Source organism: Oryzias latipes, chromosome 17 (assembly GCF_002234675.1).
Source record: "Oryzias latipes chromosome 17, ASM223467v1".
In the NCBI taxonomy this organism is placed as follows: domain Eukaryota; kingdom Metazoa; phylum Chordata; class Actinopteri; order Beloniformes; family Adrianichthyidae; genus Oryzias; species Oryzias latipes.
The window spans coordinates 11043368-11063530 of NC_019875.2; the positions used below are offsets into that span (position 1 = coordinate 11043368).

General features: G+C 39.0%; 2 protein-coding genes across 6 annotated transcripts in view; both read left to right on the forward strand.

Annotated features, from left to right (window-relative positions):
* LOC105356154 (oocyte zinc finger protein XlCOF22) overlaps nucleotides 1–9581 on the forward strand; it is a 28118-nt gene extending 18537 nt beyond the window's left edge. Inside the window, exons 1-3 of one of the 2 annotated variants that reach the window (XM_011486237.3) lie at nucleotides 826–978; nucleotides 6020–6308; nucleotides 6828–9581. In XM_011486237.3, the coding sequence (XP_011484539.1) occupies nucleotides 6026–6308; nucleotides 6828–8176 (1632 nt within the window). In that variant the 5' untranslated portion in view covers nucleotides 826–978; nucleotides 6020–6025 and the 3' untranslated portion in view covers nucleotides 8177–9581. Of the gene's footprint in view, nucleotides 1–825; nucleotides 979–6019; nucleotides 6309–6827 lie in introns of those variants that run through there. The other variant, XM_020711340.2, reaches the window with a different exon arrangement.
* A 617-nt stretch (nucleotides 9582–10198) lies between these two features.
* LOC105356162 (trichohyalin) overlaps nucleotides 10199–20163 on the forward strand; it is a 37877-nt gene continuing 27912 nt past the window's right edge. For 3 of the 4 annotated variants that reach the window (XM_023965623.1, XM_023965624.1, XM_023965625.1), the window contains exons 1-3: nucleotides 14413–15189; nucleotides 15284–15335; nucleotides 17782–18111. In XM_023965623.1, coding sequence (XP_023821391.1) covers nucleotides 14950–15189; nucleotides 15284–15335; nucleotides 17782–18111 — 622 coding nt within the window. In that variant the 5' untranslated portion in view covers nucleotides 14413–14949. Of the gene's footprint in view, nucleotides 10632–14412; nucleotides 15190–15283; nucleotides 15336–17781; nucleotides 18112–20163 lie in introns of those variants that run through there. The other variant, XM_020711320.2, reaches the window with a different exon arrangement.

A 20163-nucleotide genomic window follows, 5' to 3' on the forward strand; every position in this document is an offset into this window, starting at 1 on the left:
AATATTTACACACTAGTGAAAAGGTTCTTTTTTGTAAAGTACTGTGTGTCTTCTAATATTGACCCATTATTGAAATCCGTTTCCAAAAAACGCCAAGTGTGAAGAAATGTTGGGACAAACCGGCAACAGTGCTCTAAAGTGCCACAGCAACCCTCAATCTTCAAGGGTCATTGGATTAAGACTAAGGAAAAAGATTGAGGTGCTCTACTTAATCTTATTCCTAAAATAATTCATTACAATTTAATCAAACCACACTTCCCAGCTTTGACCATTAATGATGTTCCCCTACAAGATAAAAAACGTGACAATAAACTAGTAACTCTAAACTTAGAAAGCTAGAAAACAACATAATGATGAAATTATTTTACTTATAAACGAAATACCCACTCTAAATTAAATTAAATAAACACATTTTGAAAGAATATCAAAAATTAATCCTGCAGGAGATGCAATTTTGATTAATCTGGAACTGAAACCATTGCTTATATATAAATATATAATTTATCTTTTTTTACCGTCCATGAATGAAACATCTCTTTTGCGATCAACTTTATGATTATTCTGTAAGAACACTTCATATATTTGTAAATGATAAAACACATGCCCTTTGTTTACCATCTTTTTCTTTTTACTTTTTCTTTTTACTTTGTCATTTTAGTTATTGTTTGCTTAATTCTGATGAATGTTTCACTTTCACTGACTTGATTTGTATATGAAATATAAAAGTACTTTTAATTATGATCGATTAAAAAAAAAAGTGTGATTTACCTAGCGTTTTTTCAAAACCTCCCTGCCCATAGGGGGCGGTAATGCCTCTAGCCCGGATGTAAAATGAGGTCATATTTTTCCGGTTTGGTTTCGGAGCTTTGTTTAGGAATGGTTATTTCATGCATAAAGATTTGCATGTTTTGTTGAAAAGAGTCTTAGGAAGGAGGACATGTCGATGGAAATCTTCATAAATCAGTAGTCCAACGTTCGGTATGTATTTCTGTGAAAGTCTAGAACAGCTACGAATGAAAAAGGGTAAACTCCACTGATTATTTTGAAAAATGTAAGCTTGTAAAGCTTCGTTTTGAAATTATTTCATTTTTCTTTAGACTTTGAAAAATGATTTTGCAAAGTGTCGTTTGAAATCTCTCCCCGCACTCTAGAATTTAGTAGACGACATTTTATTGTATTTATTTATTTATTAAAGATATCATAACACGCCAAAAATCTCTCGCAGAGAGAGGACAATAACAAAACGTAACCTTATTACGGGTTGTACAAAGACACAACACAGTCGTTTTTTGATGATCAAAAACAGAATACATTAAAAATGTAAAAAGAATTAAAAAAAATGGAACCAAGAAGTGACACAGAAAACTAAAAGAATAACCATGTAACTATTTCTTAAAAGGGTAATTAGAATAGAATAGAATGCCTTTATTGTCACTATACACATGTACAATTTGCATCACACGTGCATACAGTGAAATGAAAGCCGCTCACTATTCAGTCCAAACATGCATGACAAAAGTTATCTCACAAAAATAATAAAATAATTTCACAAAAATGAATAGTACAATTTACAAAAGTACAAAATGTACAATAGAACATTTCTGCAGAGAGGTAGATAAAAAAAAAAACAGTTATGCCCATTATGGCAGATATTAATATATTGCACATGATGAGATTATACTTCACATAATGAGATGGTGTTGACATGATGAGATGCGCATAGTGAAAGAGGGAGACATGAGGGTGGAGCTGTCAGTGTCAGTGCATGTGTGAGTTCAGGATGGTCATGGCTTTGGGGGAAAAACTGTTTTTAAGGCGGTTTGTCCTGGATCTGATGCACCTGTAGCGCCTTCCTGAGGGCAACAGGTCAAACAGTCCAGAGCCAGGGTGGGAAATGTCTTTTATGATCTTCCCAGCTCTGCTAAGACAGCGGGAGTAGTATATGTCCAACAGGGAGGGGAGGGGGGAGCCGATGATCCTCTGAGCTGCTTTGACTTCCCTCTGCAGTCTCTCCCTGTCCACCATGGTGCAGCTGCCTTACCACGTAATGCAGTAGGTCAGAAGGCTTTCAATGGACGCACGGTAGAAGGTTGTCAGAAGGCTGGGGTCCAGATTGTGCTTTCTGAGGACCCGCAGAAAGTGGAGTCTATGCTGGGTCTTATTGATGACCTCTGTAATGTTTTCTGTCCAGGAAATGTTGTTGGAAAATAAAACTCCCAGAAACAGGAAGGTGTGGACCCTCTCCACACGCTCTCCATTGATGTAGAGGGGAGCTGGGTCGGTGCTGTGCCTCCTGAAGTCCACGATGATTTCCTTGGTTTTCTTGGTGTTCAGAGCTAAGTTGTTGTCTGAGCACCAAGCTGCCAGCTTCAGGACCTCCTTCCTGTAGGCTGCATCGTCTCCCTTTGAAATTAGTCAGACGACTGTGGTGTCATCAGCAAACTTCACGATGATGTTGCTGTCGTGCTGCGGACTGCAGTTGTGGGTGTAGAGGCAGTACAGGAGTGGGCTCAGCACACAGCCCTGTGGGCAGTCAGTGCTTAGTGTGCGTGTGGGGGAGAGGTGGGGCCCAGCCTCACATCCTGGGGCCGGTCATTGAGGAAGTCCTTTATCCAGGCACATGTGAGGGGGGCAGGCCTATAGTGTCCAGTTTTCTGATCAGTACGTCCGGGATGATTGTATAAAGGCCTGTTCACACCGGGACGAATTTCGCCGGCGATTTTCGCCGACGTTTAACGCCTCGTGACTAAACAAAGGGCACCAACGAGAGTGTGCACACCGACGCGAAAAAACGCCAGGCGTTAAAGCGTCAAAAAAAAAAAACGCCTCGGGTTCGTTTTTTTTTTTCGACGCGTCGCGTCGAAATCTACTCGACCAATGACAACGGCGCTTTTGCTCACGTGTCTGGAGCTTCTGAAGTTACAGTAAAACACAACTTGGGGGCGCTCAAACACAAAACTGCCTTGCTGAGCACACATACCAGCGAAGAAGATAGACGCCAAGTAGCGTCTACACAGCCGCGAAGCAATAATGACGGACATTCTTAAATATCCCCGAACCAAGCACCAGTTGGAGCTACTGGTGCTTGAAATATTCATGTTTTCTTTGTTTGATTCTGACAAGCGTGTAAATACTTGCTCTCTTCTTCTGAGTGAAAAGCGACTTTAAGAAGCGTAAAGTTGCGCAGCGCCAACAGTTCAGTGTGATGGGGAGTGTGGAAAAGAGGTGAAGAGGCGAGTGCAGGCAGGTTGGAGCGGTTGGAGGAAAGTGTCAGGAGTGTTGTGTGACAGAAAAGTGCCAGCAAGACTCAAAGGAAAGGTGTACAAGACAGTGGTGAGACCAGCTCTGCTCTATGGGTTAGAGACGGTAGCAGTGAGACAGAGACAAGAGGCTGAGATGGAGGTAGCAGAGATGAAGATGTTGAGGTTCTCCTTAGGAGTGACCAGGTTAGACAGGATAAGGAACGAGTACATCAGAGGGACGGCTCATGTTGCCTGTGTTAGCGACAAAGTCAGAGAAGCCAGACTGAGATGGTTTGGACATGTTCAGAGGAGGGATAGTGGATATATTGGTAGAAGGATGTTGGAGATGGAGCTGCCTGGCCGGAGGGCAAGAGGACGGCCAAAGAGGAGATATATGGATGTCTTAACAGAGGACATGAAGTTGGCTAACGTTAGGGTAGAAGATGTTCATGATAGAGTGAGGTGGAAAAGGATGATTCGCTGTGGCGACCCCTGATGGGAAAAGCCGAAAGAGAAAGAAGAAGAAAGTTGCGCAGCGCCACCTTGTGTACAGGAGTATTTCTGTTTTACATTAAGCGCCATCTAATGTCAGGGAATGAAATTGCATGTTCACTCCACTCATCGTCAGCGAAAATCGCCTGGGTGTGAACACAAAAAACGTGGCGAAAAACGCTGGCGAATAACGCCTGGCGAATATTCGTCCCGGTGTGTACGGGCCTTTAAAGGCAGAGCTGTAGTACACAAAGAGCATCCGGACATAGCTCTGCTGCTTCTCCAGGTGGCTCAGCACAGCATGCAGGGCTAAGGCGATGGCATCCTCTGTAGACCGGTTTGTGCGGTATGCAAACTGGTGGGGGTCGAGTTCTGGGGGTTTATCATTGATGTGCCGGAGGACCAGTCTCTCCAAGCACTTCATGATAATTGGTGTGAGCGCAAATGGACGGTAGTCATTGAGGCTGGAGATGGGAGATTTCTTCGGCACTGGGATGATGGTTGCAGATTTCAGACAGGAAGGTATCACTGCCTGGGCCAGGGAAATGTTGAAGATCTCTGTGAAGATAGGTGGGGCATTTGGCAGTTTTCCAGATTTGCATGGTTTTATTTTGAGTTACAATATATTTTGCATTCAAAGCGATAATTCACACTTCGTTAGGCATTATCCCTTGCATAATGCATACAACGCTTATCCCTTTACCATCAAAGACATGCATACTTACTTAATTCTTCATAATTAAATCTTATTAATTTTTAGGTTAAATTGTCCTCCACGTCAAGCAGACGATTTGATGCACAGGACGACACATCGTCATGGTAACGGCTACTGAGCCTGCAATGACCTTGTTTAGCTGCAGAGGAATGAAAAATATACACTGTATGTCAGAAAAACTTTAACAAAGCCTCAATTCAGACAGAAAGCTTGCTTCTTCCAGCTAGTTTTTATCCTGATGATGAAGCAAAAGAAACTCCTAAGTCTAAATTGTTTAATTCTTCCCTCTGTTTGATTTCCATTCTTATATTATCTTCTCTCTTTCTATTCTGATGCATCTTAGGGAGGTCAAAGGAAACTATGGGTGTATTCAGACTGGAAAAGTCTGTTGGTCCGGACTGAGTCCACATAATTGGATCCGGATCGAGTCCTGAACCTTAGTCTGAATTCAGACTGCCGTCCACCATATATTTCTGATTCCAACTAAACCGTGTAAACAAAAACATGTGACTGAAAGTGCTAGGGAGGGCGAAGTAACCAGAGAGAGAATAATGGAAGTCCTGCGCTTTCTTGTCGGGGTAGTTTAGTTACGGTATTCAGACTTTACATTTCGCTAACCAATGTTGAATGTCTGTATTAAGGTCAGATCCACCATTTTTGCTTGCTATTTTGGCGGTTACAGAGGAGATGACTAAGAAGCTATGCTGATAAGTGTTTATGACATAAATTGTAAGAAAAACAGTTTGGAAGAAGCAATGTGTATCACAATAAACGTTATTTTAATGATTCTGCATTTACCCGACCACATTTCAATGACTTGCTGTGTCGTCGTTGCTCCGCTACTTTGTTGACATCTTGTTATGCTCGGCTACGGTGGCCATTGTGGTTCAGTTGTTCCGCACAGAGCATGAAGCCTTTTTAGACTGAAGAAAGTCAAAGCCAACCGAAGCTCAGTCCTATTGAAAACGAACCGAGACCACCACTTCCAAAGATGAGTCAGAGAGCGGTTCCTGATTTCAGACCAGGGTCCCTTGGGTGTATTTATACTGAATTTTTTTTCCTAGATTTTGGGGGAAATGTACTCTGGTTCCCTTTAAGTGAACCGAATGAGTCCAGTCTGTATACACCCTATAAAATCCCTCGTGTCTTTTCCATTGTCTCTCTGTTGTGATGGGCTGTGAAATAATGTATGAAGACCTATGTTTGTTTTTTTATCTATGTATTTGTTTGTTTTAAATTAAATGCGTTTCAAATGTATTAAAAATTGGAATACAATCTATATAGTACAAACCTATAGATACTAATAGTAATATTGTATTTTGTTTTAATGTTCTCAGTTTCTGTTGCTCCAATTACCAACTGGTGCTTAGGCCAGCACAATTAAATAGATTATAAATAATCTCTGTGGACTATCAGTTTTTAATCAACACCATCCATCCAATCAGAATTGACCGTTCATCCGGTCCATGGTATAACTGAAATTGGCATGCTGAAACAGTGAGTATTGAAGTGTCAGTCATTTTTATTCTTGTCTAAAGGATTTTGTTCTTCTGTGGTTTTTGTCTGTCAGGAGTACATGATGAACCGCAGCTCTAACCAGGACAGAGTATCCACTCTGGGCCAAGCAGAACCAGAACCTCCACTAATCAAAGAGGAATCGGAGGAGCAGTGTATCAATCAAGAGGAAGAGACGCTGCTTCCACATCAGGAGACTGATGTGAAGGTGGAGATAATATCTAATTGTGACGAAACACCCAAACTCTGTAAAAATTTTAAATTTGAGTTCAAAGAATTGTTAGATCATAAGCATCATCCGGCGAACATCATCAGGATTCCTGTTGAAAAGCAGCATGAAATAGGTATGTCAACTTTAACTGTTCTGACAAAGAATGTTGTTTTTTATTATGAAACAACTGGTGCCTGAACATATAAGAGTCTTCTTATAACCACTATCTAGTTCCTTCTAACGACACTCTTTGCATTTGCTGATATCTTTTAGATGACGAAATCTGCAGTAGATCTAATCTTTATATGTCCTCAATTAAATACATCTCTTAAATAGATAGAAACTACAAATATAATCTTTTTGTCTAAGAAAAAAGCGTGAAAGACAAAAGAGTGAATGTGGATGTTTTGTCAATGTTTTCTGCTCATGAAGATGAACAGTCTGGTTCTTCTTTAAAGGAGCTGCTCCATCTGTTCCACGCGACTGTGTGAATTAATGTTACATCACCTGTTATAACACGAAATAGTTGAGAATGAGATTAAGTGCTGTGATTACAAAATCACATTGTTATTTGGTTGGCAGGGAACAGAGTCCTTTTATTCAATGTTTTAGATGTTTTTTAAAGTTTCCTCCTGAATCTTTGTTCCTGCAGACCTCTCAGAGAAAAACATCTGTAAGGAGGAGACTGATGATGAGCAGCTTCTCTGGAAGCAGGAGAGGAGCTCCAGTCTGGATGAAGAGAAACCAGAGCTTCCACTGATCAAAGAGGAGTGGGAGGAGGTCTGCATTGGTGAGGAAGGAGATCAGCTTGAACTGAAGGAGGAAAATGATGATTTCATGGACACTGAGGATGATCAGGAAAACATGGACTTCAAACCAGAACCAAGTGAGAACCCAGTTCTGGAAGCAAACTCTCAGATCAGAAACAGCGATATTGTGATTGTCCAGCTGGACTCTCCTTCACATGAGAGCTCACACTCCTGCGATACATGTGGAAAACAGTTTATTCAACGTGGTCATTTAACAATTCACATGAGAACTCACACAGGTGAAAGACCTTTTACTTGTGAAGTATGTGAAAAAAGTTTCATCACAAATAGTAACTTAAAAGCCCACATGAGAACTCACACAGGTGAGAAGCCTTTTAATTGCAAAGTATGTCCAAAAAGTTTCCTCACACGTAGTGAAATGAAAATCCACCTGAGAACTCACACAGGTGAGAAGCCTTTTTTGTGCAAAGTATGTGAAAGACGTTTCACTACAAGTAGTGCCTTAAATGTCCACATAAGAACTCACACAGGTGAGAGACCTTTTTTATGTGAAGTGTGTCAAAAGGGTTTCCTTACGAGTAGTGAAATGAAAATCCATTTGAGAACTCACACAGGTGAAAGACCTTTTTCATGTAAACTATGTGAAAAAAGTTTTACTACAAGAACTGTGTTAAATGTTCACATAAGGACTCACACAGGCGAGAGGCCTTTTTCCTGTGAAGTATGTAGCAAAATTTTCACTACAAGTAATGCCTTAAAAATCCACATGATAAGCCACACAGGTGAAAGGCCTTTTTCTTGTATAGTATGTGGAAAAAGTTTCATTCGAAGTAGTCACTTAACAGCCCACCTAAGAACTCACACAGGCGAAAAGCCTTTTTCCTGTGAAATATGTCAAAGAAGTTTCACTACAAGCAGTCACTTAAATGTCCATCTGAGAAGTCACACAGGTGAGAAGCCTTTTTCATGTGAATTATGTCAGAAGAGTTTCCTTACATGTGCGGAATTAAAAGTCCACTTTAGAACTCACACTGGTGAGAAGCCCTTTACTTGTAAAGTATGTGAAAAAAGTTTTACGACAAGTAGCTGCTTAAGAGTCCACATGAGGACCCACACACATGAAAAGCCTTTTACTTGTACACTATGTGAAAAAAGTTTCTCCAGAAGTAGTTCCTTAAAAATCCACATGAAAAATCATGTAGGTGAGGAGATTTTTTCTGGTAAAGAGTGAAAGACAATTCATAGTAACTTCCTTAACCCTAAAACACTTCAGCTATAAAAAGTTACACCATCACTTTTGCCGGGTAATTTTTACCAGATATATTATACCCACCACAAAGTACTTGTCATAAAAATAGATCAAAACATGACACACGATAAATTAGTGTTTTATTTTTTATTTTCAACTGGTATGTAAATTTGAAAAAAGAAAAACTTAGGAGAATCCTAACAACATGCTCAAAAATTATTGAAAAATTAGGAATTTTAGAACAGAAAATTCCTAAAAAAAATACTAAAATGATACTAGAAGCTCGGTCTTTGGTCCACCCATTCCTGGGACATGTGAGACTTCCCTGGTGAAGGCGCAGACTCCTTGCCACGCGACATATTGAAACTCGTGTAAATAGTTTTGCTCGGTTGAAACTCACCCGGCGAAAGTGCTCTAGGATTAAAAGTCCACAGGGGAACTTGCCTTTCTTTTTTCAAACTTGTAAAAAAGATGTTTCCAGGCAAGAAGTTAGACCTATCACATGAGAACTTACACATGTACAAACCATAATTCTGGTAAAACATTTCGAAAAGGTTTTTTTGCATCCTCATCATTAACTGTACACATATGTACAAAAGTGAAACTATTCATTTTTTGTATATTTCTTCATATCCTCTAATACTGACCCATTAGTAAATCTGTTTCCAACAAACACCAAATATGAAGAAATGTTGGGACAAACAGACAGCGGTGCTCTAGAGTGTTGGTCTGTAGCAGCCGTCAGTCTCTAATGACTCACCATGCAGAGATGCATGTTGGGAACATAAAGAACATGCTAGTGCCATATTTGCCATTAATCCTCTCCTTTGACCAGACAAAGAAGGGGGCTGAATTTCAGTGCATGATTACGTGATTTGCACCTTGCTACCGAAAATATGTTACCATGACATATTTTACTGTCAACTGAACCCAAGGAAAGGTTTAGGACTTTGGGTTTGGTTCATTTCATAGTCAATGAAATTGTAAAGTTTAATTTAATCTTCAGACTGTTCCACATAAAGCAACATGTTGAAAGAGCACTGTGTTTTTGTAAAGTAAAAACTAATATTTTCTGTCCAGTATAATCATTTTTCAGGATTCACAAAGATGGGAGATGGATTTCTCACGTGGAGATCCTTGGTTATAGATTACTAATCCATTGAATGTTGTGAGATTTTGCATCAGAATATGACATGTCTGAAAGTACAAATGTTTTTTAATTTTTATTTTATGTGTAAATAGCAGTTGCATACTATATAGGAATTTCTGATATTTAAGTAAATTGCTGTTGTAAACTGCTGATGAAGGTTTAAAATAATTGTCAGTGCTCAAATTTAACTTTGAACAAATGTGTACATTCTTTCATAATAAAACGCATACACAATCATAATGGTCGGTTATTTAGAACTCTTGTTCCTGTCTTCATTAAGGTCACAGACCAGTTTTATGTAAGACACTATTTTTATGGTGATACTGAAATTGGCATTTTAATCTTTTTTTTTTAAGCTTTTGGTTTCTCTTAACTTTTGAGGAGGAAAAATCAGTGTATCACATTAAAAGGGCCCTACAGGAAATCTAATTTAAAAAGACTTTTACGGTTTGGTCTGTTTATGAATATTTAGTACATGCAGTGGTTAAGAATTTTTTTCTTCCAACCTTTATTTACCCTGGAATTTGTCCCATTGAGATTAAGAATCTCTTTTTCAAGGGAGTCCTGGCTAATTAACTTTTTGTTGAAGTAATCTTCTGGAGACCAACACATCAGAGGGATTGTCTGTAAATATTTTAAAGAGGATCAAGATTGCTGATTTCTGAAGTTGTTTTTTTATTAGTAAAAATGTATTCAAGACAAAATTATAGTGTTTTTTCCCCCACAGAACATTACTTTAGTCCAAGTCCTGTGAAAAAACTACAGCACACTAAGACAACACAATTATTCATCAGGGCCAAATTTTTCTTTCATTTTTTTTTTTTTTAAATCTTGAATCTTGACCCTTTGTGAAGGCTTTTTATCTATAACACAAAGGACCACAGTCTTTTCCAGAACAATTAAACAAGGGCCATTCAAATTTATCTTTGCAGTAGGACCTTTTTTTAAATATGAATTTTCCACAGATTACAAACTAGATGTTTTTATTTCTTAAATGTATAAATGTTGGATTCTAGGATTTTTCTGTTTGGAAATCAATTAATCTATTTATTAGAAGCACTAATGTGAAACAAGTAAAGTATCTGGTTTATTTTTTGAAACATTTGTGAGCATTTTACAAACTTTTCGCCCATAGGGGGCGGTATTTCTTCTAAGCGGGAAATTAAGGAAGCCAGTCAGTTCCTGTTTGGTTTTGGTGCGCACTCAGTTAGTTCTCACGGTGGTTTTCCGAAGGACGACACCGATGGAAATCTTCAAAAAGCACTAGGTCCGACTTCCAAAGAGTTGGTATGTATGTAACTCTAAATGATAAACTATAAAAGAAACTTCTACATCTCTATGTTTGAAAAAAATGTTAGCTTTGAATCTTTTTTTAAAATAAACTTCATTGCACATAATGCCATTCTAAAGAAATTCACATCAGGGATGCAGAATAGGAGAACAGTTGCAAATATCAAATATATATATATATATATATATATATATATATATATATATATATATATATATATATATATATATGTGTGTATATATATATATATATATATATACATACATATATATATATATATATATATATATATATATATATATATATACATATAAACAAGATTAGAAATAAGCCAGGGGGTTATGTTTTACAACAAAATATTGAATCTTTCAAAGTGACACTCGGACAAGGTTTTGATTGCTTTTTGCTTCTCAGAATTACGAATACTAGTAATATTCCAATTGAACTCAAATTGAAAGAATACCACGAAACAAGGTTTTTTCGACCAGATAATTTACATTTGTATATATCAAATTTGGCTAAAATGAGCAAAAGGTTTTAAAGTAAATCAGAGTCCTTTTGTTAATTCTTTGATATAAGACACCTAACTAGACATCTTTCCAGAATAAAAGGAAACGAGCATCAATTTTGTCATGAATTAAATCACAAATCTTCTGCCAAAACACATGAACTTGAGAAAAGATGAGTGACTGTTTCAGGGAAATTGCAGTAAAAACTACAAAGTGTATCTATGTTTAATCTAAATCTATTTTGAATGAAATGTTTCGCTGGGTAAATTCCGTGGATAATCTTAAAATTATTTCTTTTACATGTCATCAAGAATTTTATTGGGTGTTTGCCAAACCTCCTTCCATGCAATATCTTCCACAAACATCAAATAAGACATCATCTGAGGTTTGAAATAATGTTTGTTTGAAATTATGTTCTAATGGATTTATTGTTTTTCCTGGGATAGCTTGACAAACATATTTTCCCAACAGGAGAAGTAATGGGAGAGAGCAGAAAAGGTTATAGCATATTCTAAAGGGGGAACGGGGATGGTACATTTTGGAAGAAATTTCTCATATGTTAAAAGTAAGCCCTAGTTGTTGAATAATTGATACACAAAACGTATCTTATTTTTGAAATGTTCTATGAAAAGTGACTTGTGTTTAGCGGTAAAATGCAGATAATTTAAGGTGGGATTTTATAAACATAATTACACATGAGGAAGAAATCAATGCCACCAATCTTAGATAAAATATGAAGAGTTAGAGTATTCCAAATGGAGCTGGAATTTCTGAAAAGTTTTTTTCAACCAATTACTTTTAAATGACTAGTTTAATGTATAAAAATCAAGAAAAATTAAGGCCACCTTTGTCATAGGAGTTAATGAGAATATTTTTCTTTAAGTAATGGCTTCTGGTTTTCCATATGAAATTAAAAAGCATATTGTCAATTTCTTTGAACACTTTATCATCAGTGTGTAAAGCCAAAGCTACGTATGTAAGACAGGAAATACCTTCTGCTTTGCAAGCCTGGAATTAAATAGCATCCATGTCACATGACCATTTTTAAAGAGCATTTCTGAGCATGAAAAATGCGGTGATGATCAGTTTAAATTGAGTTTAAAAACAGATGTGCAAACAATGTACTGTACCAAAAATTAGGGTTTGTTGTAATGTTTTTGTTTTAGCTTAAGGACTTGATTATGATTTTTTCACTTGATTTTTTTTCCTCACGCATTTATTCATTCATCATTCAATTTGCAGCTTCTTCACCTCTAGAACATTTTTTTTCTAAATCAAAGTCCTCCTTTAGCATCAGTCCTACTTAATTTCTCTTTCCATCCATGATAAAACAGGTTGTTGAACCCGTTTCCAATCTATATGCATTTGTCTCTTTACATCATTTTCTAACACAGAATATCCACCTTTCTCTAGTGTTTCCATGTCAAAATCCCACCATTCTAAGTTCTTATTCTAAATCTCACATTCCTATCCTTCTGTTCTTCTCTCTGTAAACACAGCGTCCTTCTTCCCCTTGTTTTGACTAACAGTAGTCTAATTCCTACCAGCCTCTTTCTGGGTGGGAACACCCCTGGTGGTGGTCTTTCTTAACCAGTGCCAACTGTGCTGGTATGAAAGTTCTGTTTGGTGATTTGCATGATTGATTTGGCTTTAGTTCTGTGTCAGATGGAATTACCGGCTCGACCGTCTGCATTTATCCAGACTTTGGACCCTCACACAAACCCACTGGATTCATTAGTAGTTTTGCTTTTTGGAAAAAAGAAGAATCAAAGTTGGAAACTTCCTTGACAGTCAAATTGTGTGATCAGGCTAATGTACTGGCACATCAATTTTCCATAAAGCTATGAAAAGAGTCCTGTTTAAGCATGCTGTACTCCAGAGCTGACCTTTCGATAAGTTACCCCTGGTCTTGGATGAAAAGGCTGCTGGTTGGTTTAAAAGATACCTTTAAGGTACTGTTAAAAAAACGAAAATGCACGAGTGATGTAGAGCTGTGACGGTGTCGGATTTTTGATCACCGCGGTGATGAACCAGCAGGGGGCGCGGTTTCACGGTTAACCACACCCCTTCCCCCCAAACACAAAATCCCCCGGCTGCGGCGTCACAAATGAATGTAATTACAACGCAGTATTCTTTATTAACAAATAACAGTAACAACTAACTACTAACTATCTAACAAATGAACTAACTATGTAGGTTGTAGAATGACTGTGTGTGTGTGTCAGCGTGCTGCGTGTGTAGAAGGAAGGAGCGCACACATGTGTGTTGGGGTGTGAAGGAATTTATATTTTTTGGTAAATTCATTAGGGTTTGCAGTCTTAAATTTTATTACATTGAAGATAAGTCATTTGCTGAAGTGTGTGCTTTTACATCCTTAAAACCTCGAAGAAGCTTCTTTAAGTTGTGAGAGGTTTCAGGAATGCAGCTCCAACCTCCAACCCCCTTCAGGAGAAAACAGTCTTTGATCTTCTAAGACCATCTGGAAGCCTTAACTGTAGATCTGACATGGACCAGAATTAAATTGTCTCCAGGATTCAATTCAATTAATGGGAACCCCCTGGAGGTGTCAACTCACATGAGAAGGACAAAGAGTTGGGACTGATTGCCTGCGGAGAAGGATCCGGGCGACGGTGCTGGACCCCCATGGGGACACAGTTGGTGGTCGGACAGATGTCCGTCTTTGAAATAACCCCCCTGGACGTTTGAAGCAGGAAGCTAGGACCAAATGCTGTAACTCCTAACATGGGCTGAAGGAAGTAGGCGGGCTCCTCTGTCAGCCAATCTCCAGCGACCAGAGGCGGAGATTCGGCGGCCATCTTGCTCCCGGGGGAGGATGTTCTGACCACATGCTTAAAAGTCTGAACTCAAGGAATTTTCCTGTGTCTCCAGACAAGCTGCATGTGAATTCGGAATGTAACCTCTTGCGTATTGCAGGCCTTGGTTTTGGACACCCAGATCGATCTGTTTTTAGAAATATTGTTAGGGAATAAATTTGTTAAACTTAATCCGGCCGAATCCCGTGGTTTTCTTCTTCTCGACTTTATTGAACATGCAACAAGGAAAGTAATCTCAAAGCGACAGATTATATTTTCCAACAGGTGCGTGTTGATTATTCTGCAGCTGCAGCTCTCCAGCTGCATGCGAGGTTTCAGCTGTGCTCTCTGGTACAGACATATTCTCAGAATATTATATATTGCCCAGTACTAAATGAGACTGCAGACACTTTGTCACTTTTCTGGTAGCCATGAAGTCGGACACCCATGAAGAACACGGGGCAGGAGGCTCCGCCTTTATTTATACAGACACGTAACTTTGTGCTGCACAAAATAGTTCCCGGGTTTGAGTGAATGAGAATAGTAATAACCCCCCCCCCACACACACACACACACACACAAAAACCTCTGCGGGCGGCCGTGTCGCGCACTCAAGAACGCACACAGCTTGTAACGGAAATGAATACAATAGAAATTAATTAGAATGCAGTAAATTTGTCGTATTTCCTCGCGCAGCGCAAGAGGTGAGAGGTGTAGGCAGGGAATAAAGGAGAACACTAATAAAAGGTTTCCCCCCAGAAACCCTTATCACCAAAGATGATGTGTTTAATGTGTTTATTATAATTCCAATCACGCACCAAATGCAGAACTTTAAAAAAAAAATGTTAAAAAAAACTTGTGGTGTTGCCGTTATTGTCACACCCCTAGTGATGATGTGCCCACACTTAGGATTTACATGTAAAGTTTTATGACATGCTTAACATACTTTCAGAATTCTCTTTCAATGATGTTAATGAGTCTATGTAATAGATATGTTTGATTCATTTTCTAAAAGAAAAGTGTCTTTGTCTGGGAGATTTTTGCCTACAGACGATCACCAGCGACTTGTATGTGAGGAAGATGAGGATGAATGGCAGCTTTTTAAACAGGGGAGAAACGCCAGTTTGGGCCAAGCAGAACCAGAACCTTCACAGATCAAAGAAGAACCAGAAATAATGTGCAGTAAGCAGAAGAGAGAGCGTCTGGTCTTCAATCAGGAGACTGGTGTGAAGGTGGAGTTGAAAGTGAAATGTAAAGTAAAATGCAAAGTCTGTTAGATTTTCAAATTTGAGTTCAAAGAATTGTTGATTTTTTTTTTGTTTTTAGCATTATCTGAGGAAGATCATCAAGATTCCTGTAGTGAAGCTGCACAGACTGGGTATGTAGACTTTAACTCTTCTGACAAATAATGTTTTTTTTATGAAACAAATTGTAAATGGCATGTATTTGTATAGCACTTTTCTACCTTCAGAGTAGCCAAAGACTCTCACACACTGACGGTGGCTGCTGTTTAGCTACACAACCAGGCCTCTGGGAGCAACGTGGTAAATCAGGAGAAGCAGGTCAAAGTTCATCTGAGTGCACATGTCTGTAGGAACAAACTTGAGTCTGAAAGTTGCTACTGATCAATGATAGAAAAATAAGTTTTCATATGAACATATAAGTGTGAACACAGTATAAATTTAAAGAGATTAAAATCATTATTTCAGATTAAACAGACATAGTTAAAAATTTAAAAATATAAACCATTGGTTAATATTGCTGAAACTTTTTTGATAGTACAGTCGTGGCCAAATGTTTTGAGAACAATATAATTTGCATATACTCCAGAATTTTATGAAGAGGGGTCAGATGAATTGCATAGTCCTTCTTTAGACAGATAGACGTGCAAGGCGGAAATCAAACCTGCAATCTTACGGTCGACCCCCCCTACCGCTGCACCATGGCCGCCCCGAGGCGGCAGACTTGACATGTTAAAAGGAGGGTGATGCTTGAAATCATCGTTCTTCCATTGTTATCCATGGTGACCTGCAAAGAAAAATGTGCAGCCATCATTGCATTGCATAAAAATGGCTTCACAGGCAAAGATATTGTGGCTCCTAAGAACGCACCTAACAATTTATAGGGTCATCAAGAAATTAAAGGAAAGAGGTTCAGTTCTTGTGAAGAAGGCTTCAGGGTGTCTAAGAAAGTCCAGCAAGTGCATCTCCTATAGAGGATTCAGCTGCGATCGGAGTGCAGAGCTTGCTCAGGAATGGCAGCAGGCAGGTGCGGGCGCATCTGCAATGGTCTCAGCATCCTGAGACCATTCATGTGTGGGGTTGCTTCTCATCCAAGGGAGTGGGCTCACTCACAATTTTGCCCCAAAACCTAGCCATGAATAAAGAATGCTACCAAGACACCCTCCAACAGCAACTTCTTCCAACAATCCCACAACTTTTTGGTGACCAACAATACATTTTCCAGCACGATGGAGTACCGTGCCATTAGGGAAAAGTGATAACTAAGTGGCTCGGGGGACCAAGACAATGAAATTTTGGGTCCATGGCCTGGAAAGTCCCCAGATCTTAATCCCATTGAGAACTTGTGGTCAATCCTTCAGAAGCAGGTGGACAAACAAAAACCTAATTCTGACAAACTCCTAGAAGTGATTGTGAAAGAATGGGTTGCTTTGAGTCAGGAATTGGCCTAGAAGTTGATTGAGAGTCGAATTGCAGAGGTCCTGAAAAAGAAGGGCCAACACTGCAAAAACGGACTCTTTGCATAAATTACATGTAATTGTCGATGAACGCCTTTGAAACGTATAAAGTGCTTGTAATTATATTTCAGTACATCACAGAAACAAAGATCTAAAAGCAGTTTAGCAGCAAACTTTGTGAAAACTAATATTTGTGTCATTCTTAAAACTTTTGGCCATGACTGTATGTCATAGTCTTTTGAACCATTGCTTACATGTCCCTGAACACATCATCACACTTTAACAGACTTAAATGTGTCAGATGTGTTATGACATCCTGGCAGCTTTCCTTTCTCTCTCTATTTGCACACACCAGCAAAATTAAGCTACATGCTAACATTTGCTGAAAGTTTTCTGCAAATGGCTTTTAAAGAAGACATCCCCCACAAAAGAGAACACATGTTCAGTTAAGAGAAAATGAGTTAGGTAAAATGTCAGAGCTCACAGCTCAGTAATATAAAGATATCTCCCTGTTGGGAAAAGCAGGATTTTTGCGAAACAACAGACCTGGCTAACACATACATCCACTTTTTCCACTATGCTAGTGGTGATTGGTAAAAACAATCATCTTATATTCCTTATATATGCACATCCATCTTTGTTAAAGTTTGGATGTTGTATGTTTTCATGAGAGAAACGCAGAAACGCTGTTGAGGCCACCTCTGGGATGATGTCATGAAATGGGCGGCACCCACAATGAGCGAAAGGTGGTGCCTCAGAGATCAAGTCGTCTTACTTCTGGGTTGGAAAATGAGCTGCGAACATAACTAATATTTCATTAAGAGATTATTAAGTGTGCCAAAAGTGATTATATTATCATGTATATGGATTAAGTTTACTCTAAATAGCTCAAGAAAAGCACAATTTAGACATTTTAAAGAACAGGATTACATAAACAATAAAAAGTTTGGGTGCAAAAAACCCACAGAAGCTTATGAGCAGCACTAACATTCTGTCACTGTAAAAACCAATAAAAGTCTTCTTTGGGTGATTTCCCTCAACAAAATGTGAAGAAGTGAACTCTATCAGTTTGTCTTTGTCTGTTTTTTTTCTAATATAACTGTTTTTCTGTGGTTTCTGTCCCCAGATGTTCGACAGCAACGTGTCTGTGAGGAAGATGAGGATGAAAAGCAGCTCCATAAGCAGGAGAGTCACTCCAGACTGGACCAAGCAGAACCAGAACCTCCACATATCATAGAGGAACCTGAGAAAAGAGAAAAGAAGTGCAGTGATCAAAAGGGAGAGCAGCTGGTCCACAATCAAAATGATCCTTATGTGAAGGTGCAGTTCAAGTCTAAATTAGAAGAAACATGCACAGTGTGTAAACATTTAAAGTTGGAGTTAAAGGAACTGTTGCATCAACGCCACCATCTAAAAAACTTCAACAGGATTCCTGTAGTAAAGCTGCAAAGAATAGGTATGTAAATCTGTTCTCACAAAGAGTTATATCATTATTAAGACAGAAATTGTAATTGAAATGTACTTGTTTACTGCTTCTCTACCTTTAAAATGCCCAAAGACATTCACTCATCAATGGTGGTTGCTTTTTACCCGCACTAACCAGGCCACTGGGAACAAACTGGTTCCGGGTACTCGGTACAGTGATGATGAAAGGTTGCCAAATGTGTGTTTACAAACTATTGGACCTATTTCCCTCCTTAAACAATTTCCGAAATTCTTAGAGAATGGTGTTCATCTTTGCTATTTCTTGTTTCACAACAACCTGTCCTACTCTGCAGTCCCTAATATTGTCCTTATTTGTCAGTCCTTGAAAGTTCTAGTTGCATCTAATTATCACATTTGTGGAACCTGTCAACCCTTTTCTATTCCTGTTCCTGATCACTGTTACCTGCTTCACATCCTTCCATCTTTGTTTCTCTGTCTTGCCATTCTGTGCAGATCCACCTCTCCTTCATTTGTGTCCAAGTTCTCATTCAAATTCTCATTTGTCTTTCAATTCTATTCAATTCCATTTTATTTGTATAGCCCAAATTCACAACAACAGTCGTCTCGATGGGTTTCGTATCAGTAATTGAAAAAGTTAAACTTACAATCAAAAGGATCATGAATACATAGAATTCAATAGGAAAATACTAAATTGAACTAACAAATTGACTTTGCAGTAAGGAAAAACTCCTAAAAAAAACAGATTCCGGAAGAAACATCAGGGGTGCCCACATGAAGGAGGGATCCTCCCCCAGGACGGACAGGCGATTCACCAGAACTCATAGAGAAGAATTAACTTAAAAAATGCTACAACTACATATTTAAAGTCCAGCAGACGAGCTTCATCCAGCCGAAGTTGGGGGGACAGTCGGGGGCGAGATTCGAGCCAGAGGCAGGATCCACAGACAGGTGTAGGAGCAGTAGTAGAGGCGAGCCAGAGACGAGGTACACGGTCAGGTACAGGAGCACGGATGAGCCAACTGGAATCTGGAAGCACTCCCACTCCCCAGGAGGGGAGAGGGAATGAGGGACAATACATAAATCACACTGCACCAAACAGAGGCATGGAGAACTAAATGATAAATAATGATCAAGAAAAGAGAAGAGAGGAAGGGTAGAAGTAGATGAGAAAAGAGGACAGAACCCCAGAGCACCATAGTTACCCCAGCTTCAACCTCTAGCAGCCTTTTAAAACAAATTGTTATTAAGTTTAATTTAAACACACTAACATTAAGTTAAATGATCTCTGAATACTGACTAGTCTGATAATAAGCCTGTCCAAAGAGGAATGTTTTCAGTCTGACTTTCAATGTAGAAACTGAGTCGGCCTCTCTTACATGAGCTGGTAGTTTATTCCATAAAACTGGGGCTTGGTGGCTAAACGCTCTACCTCCAACCGTACTTTTACTAATTCTAGGAACCACAAGCAGTCCTCCATTTTGCGAGCGAAGTGTTCTGTTTGGGTGATAAGGGACTATGAAGTCTTTGATACAGGACGGGGCCATTCCATGTAAGGCCTTATAGGTAACCAGGAGGATTTTGAACTTGATTCTAGAATCCTCTGGGAGCCAATGGAGCGAAACTAACACAGGAGTGATGTGATCTCTTCTGCTAGTTCCTGCGAACAATCTAGCTGCTGCGTTCTGAACAAGCTGGAGACTTCTTAAGGAACTCTTAGGACACGCTGCTAACAAGGAGTTGCAGTAATCCAGCCTCGACGTAACAAATGCATGGATGAGTTTTTCAGCATCACTCTTAGAAAGTATATTTCTGATCTTAGCAATATTCCGCAGGTGAAAAAAGGCAGTTCTGCACGCCTGAGATATGTGAGCCTTAAATGATAAATCCTGGTCAAGTAAAACCCCAAGGTTTCTAACTGTGGAATTGGGGGCTATAATTATGCCATCTAGGGAGACTATCTGAGCAGACAGACCATCTCTGAGTTTTTTAGGACCTAGTATAATGACCTCAGTTTTTTTTTGGGTTCAAGAGGAGGTAATTAATTGTCATCCAGGTCTTGATG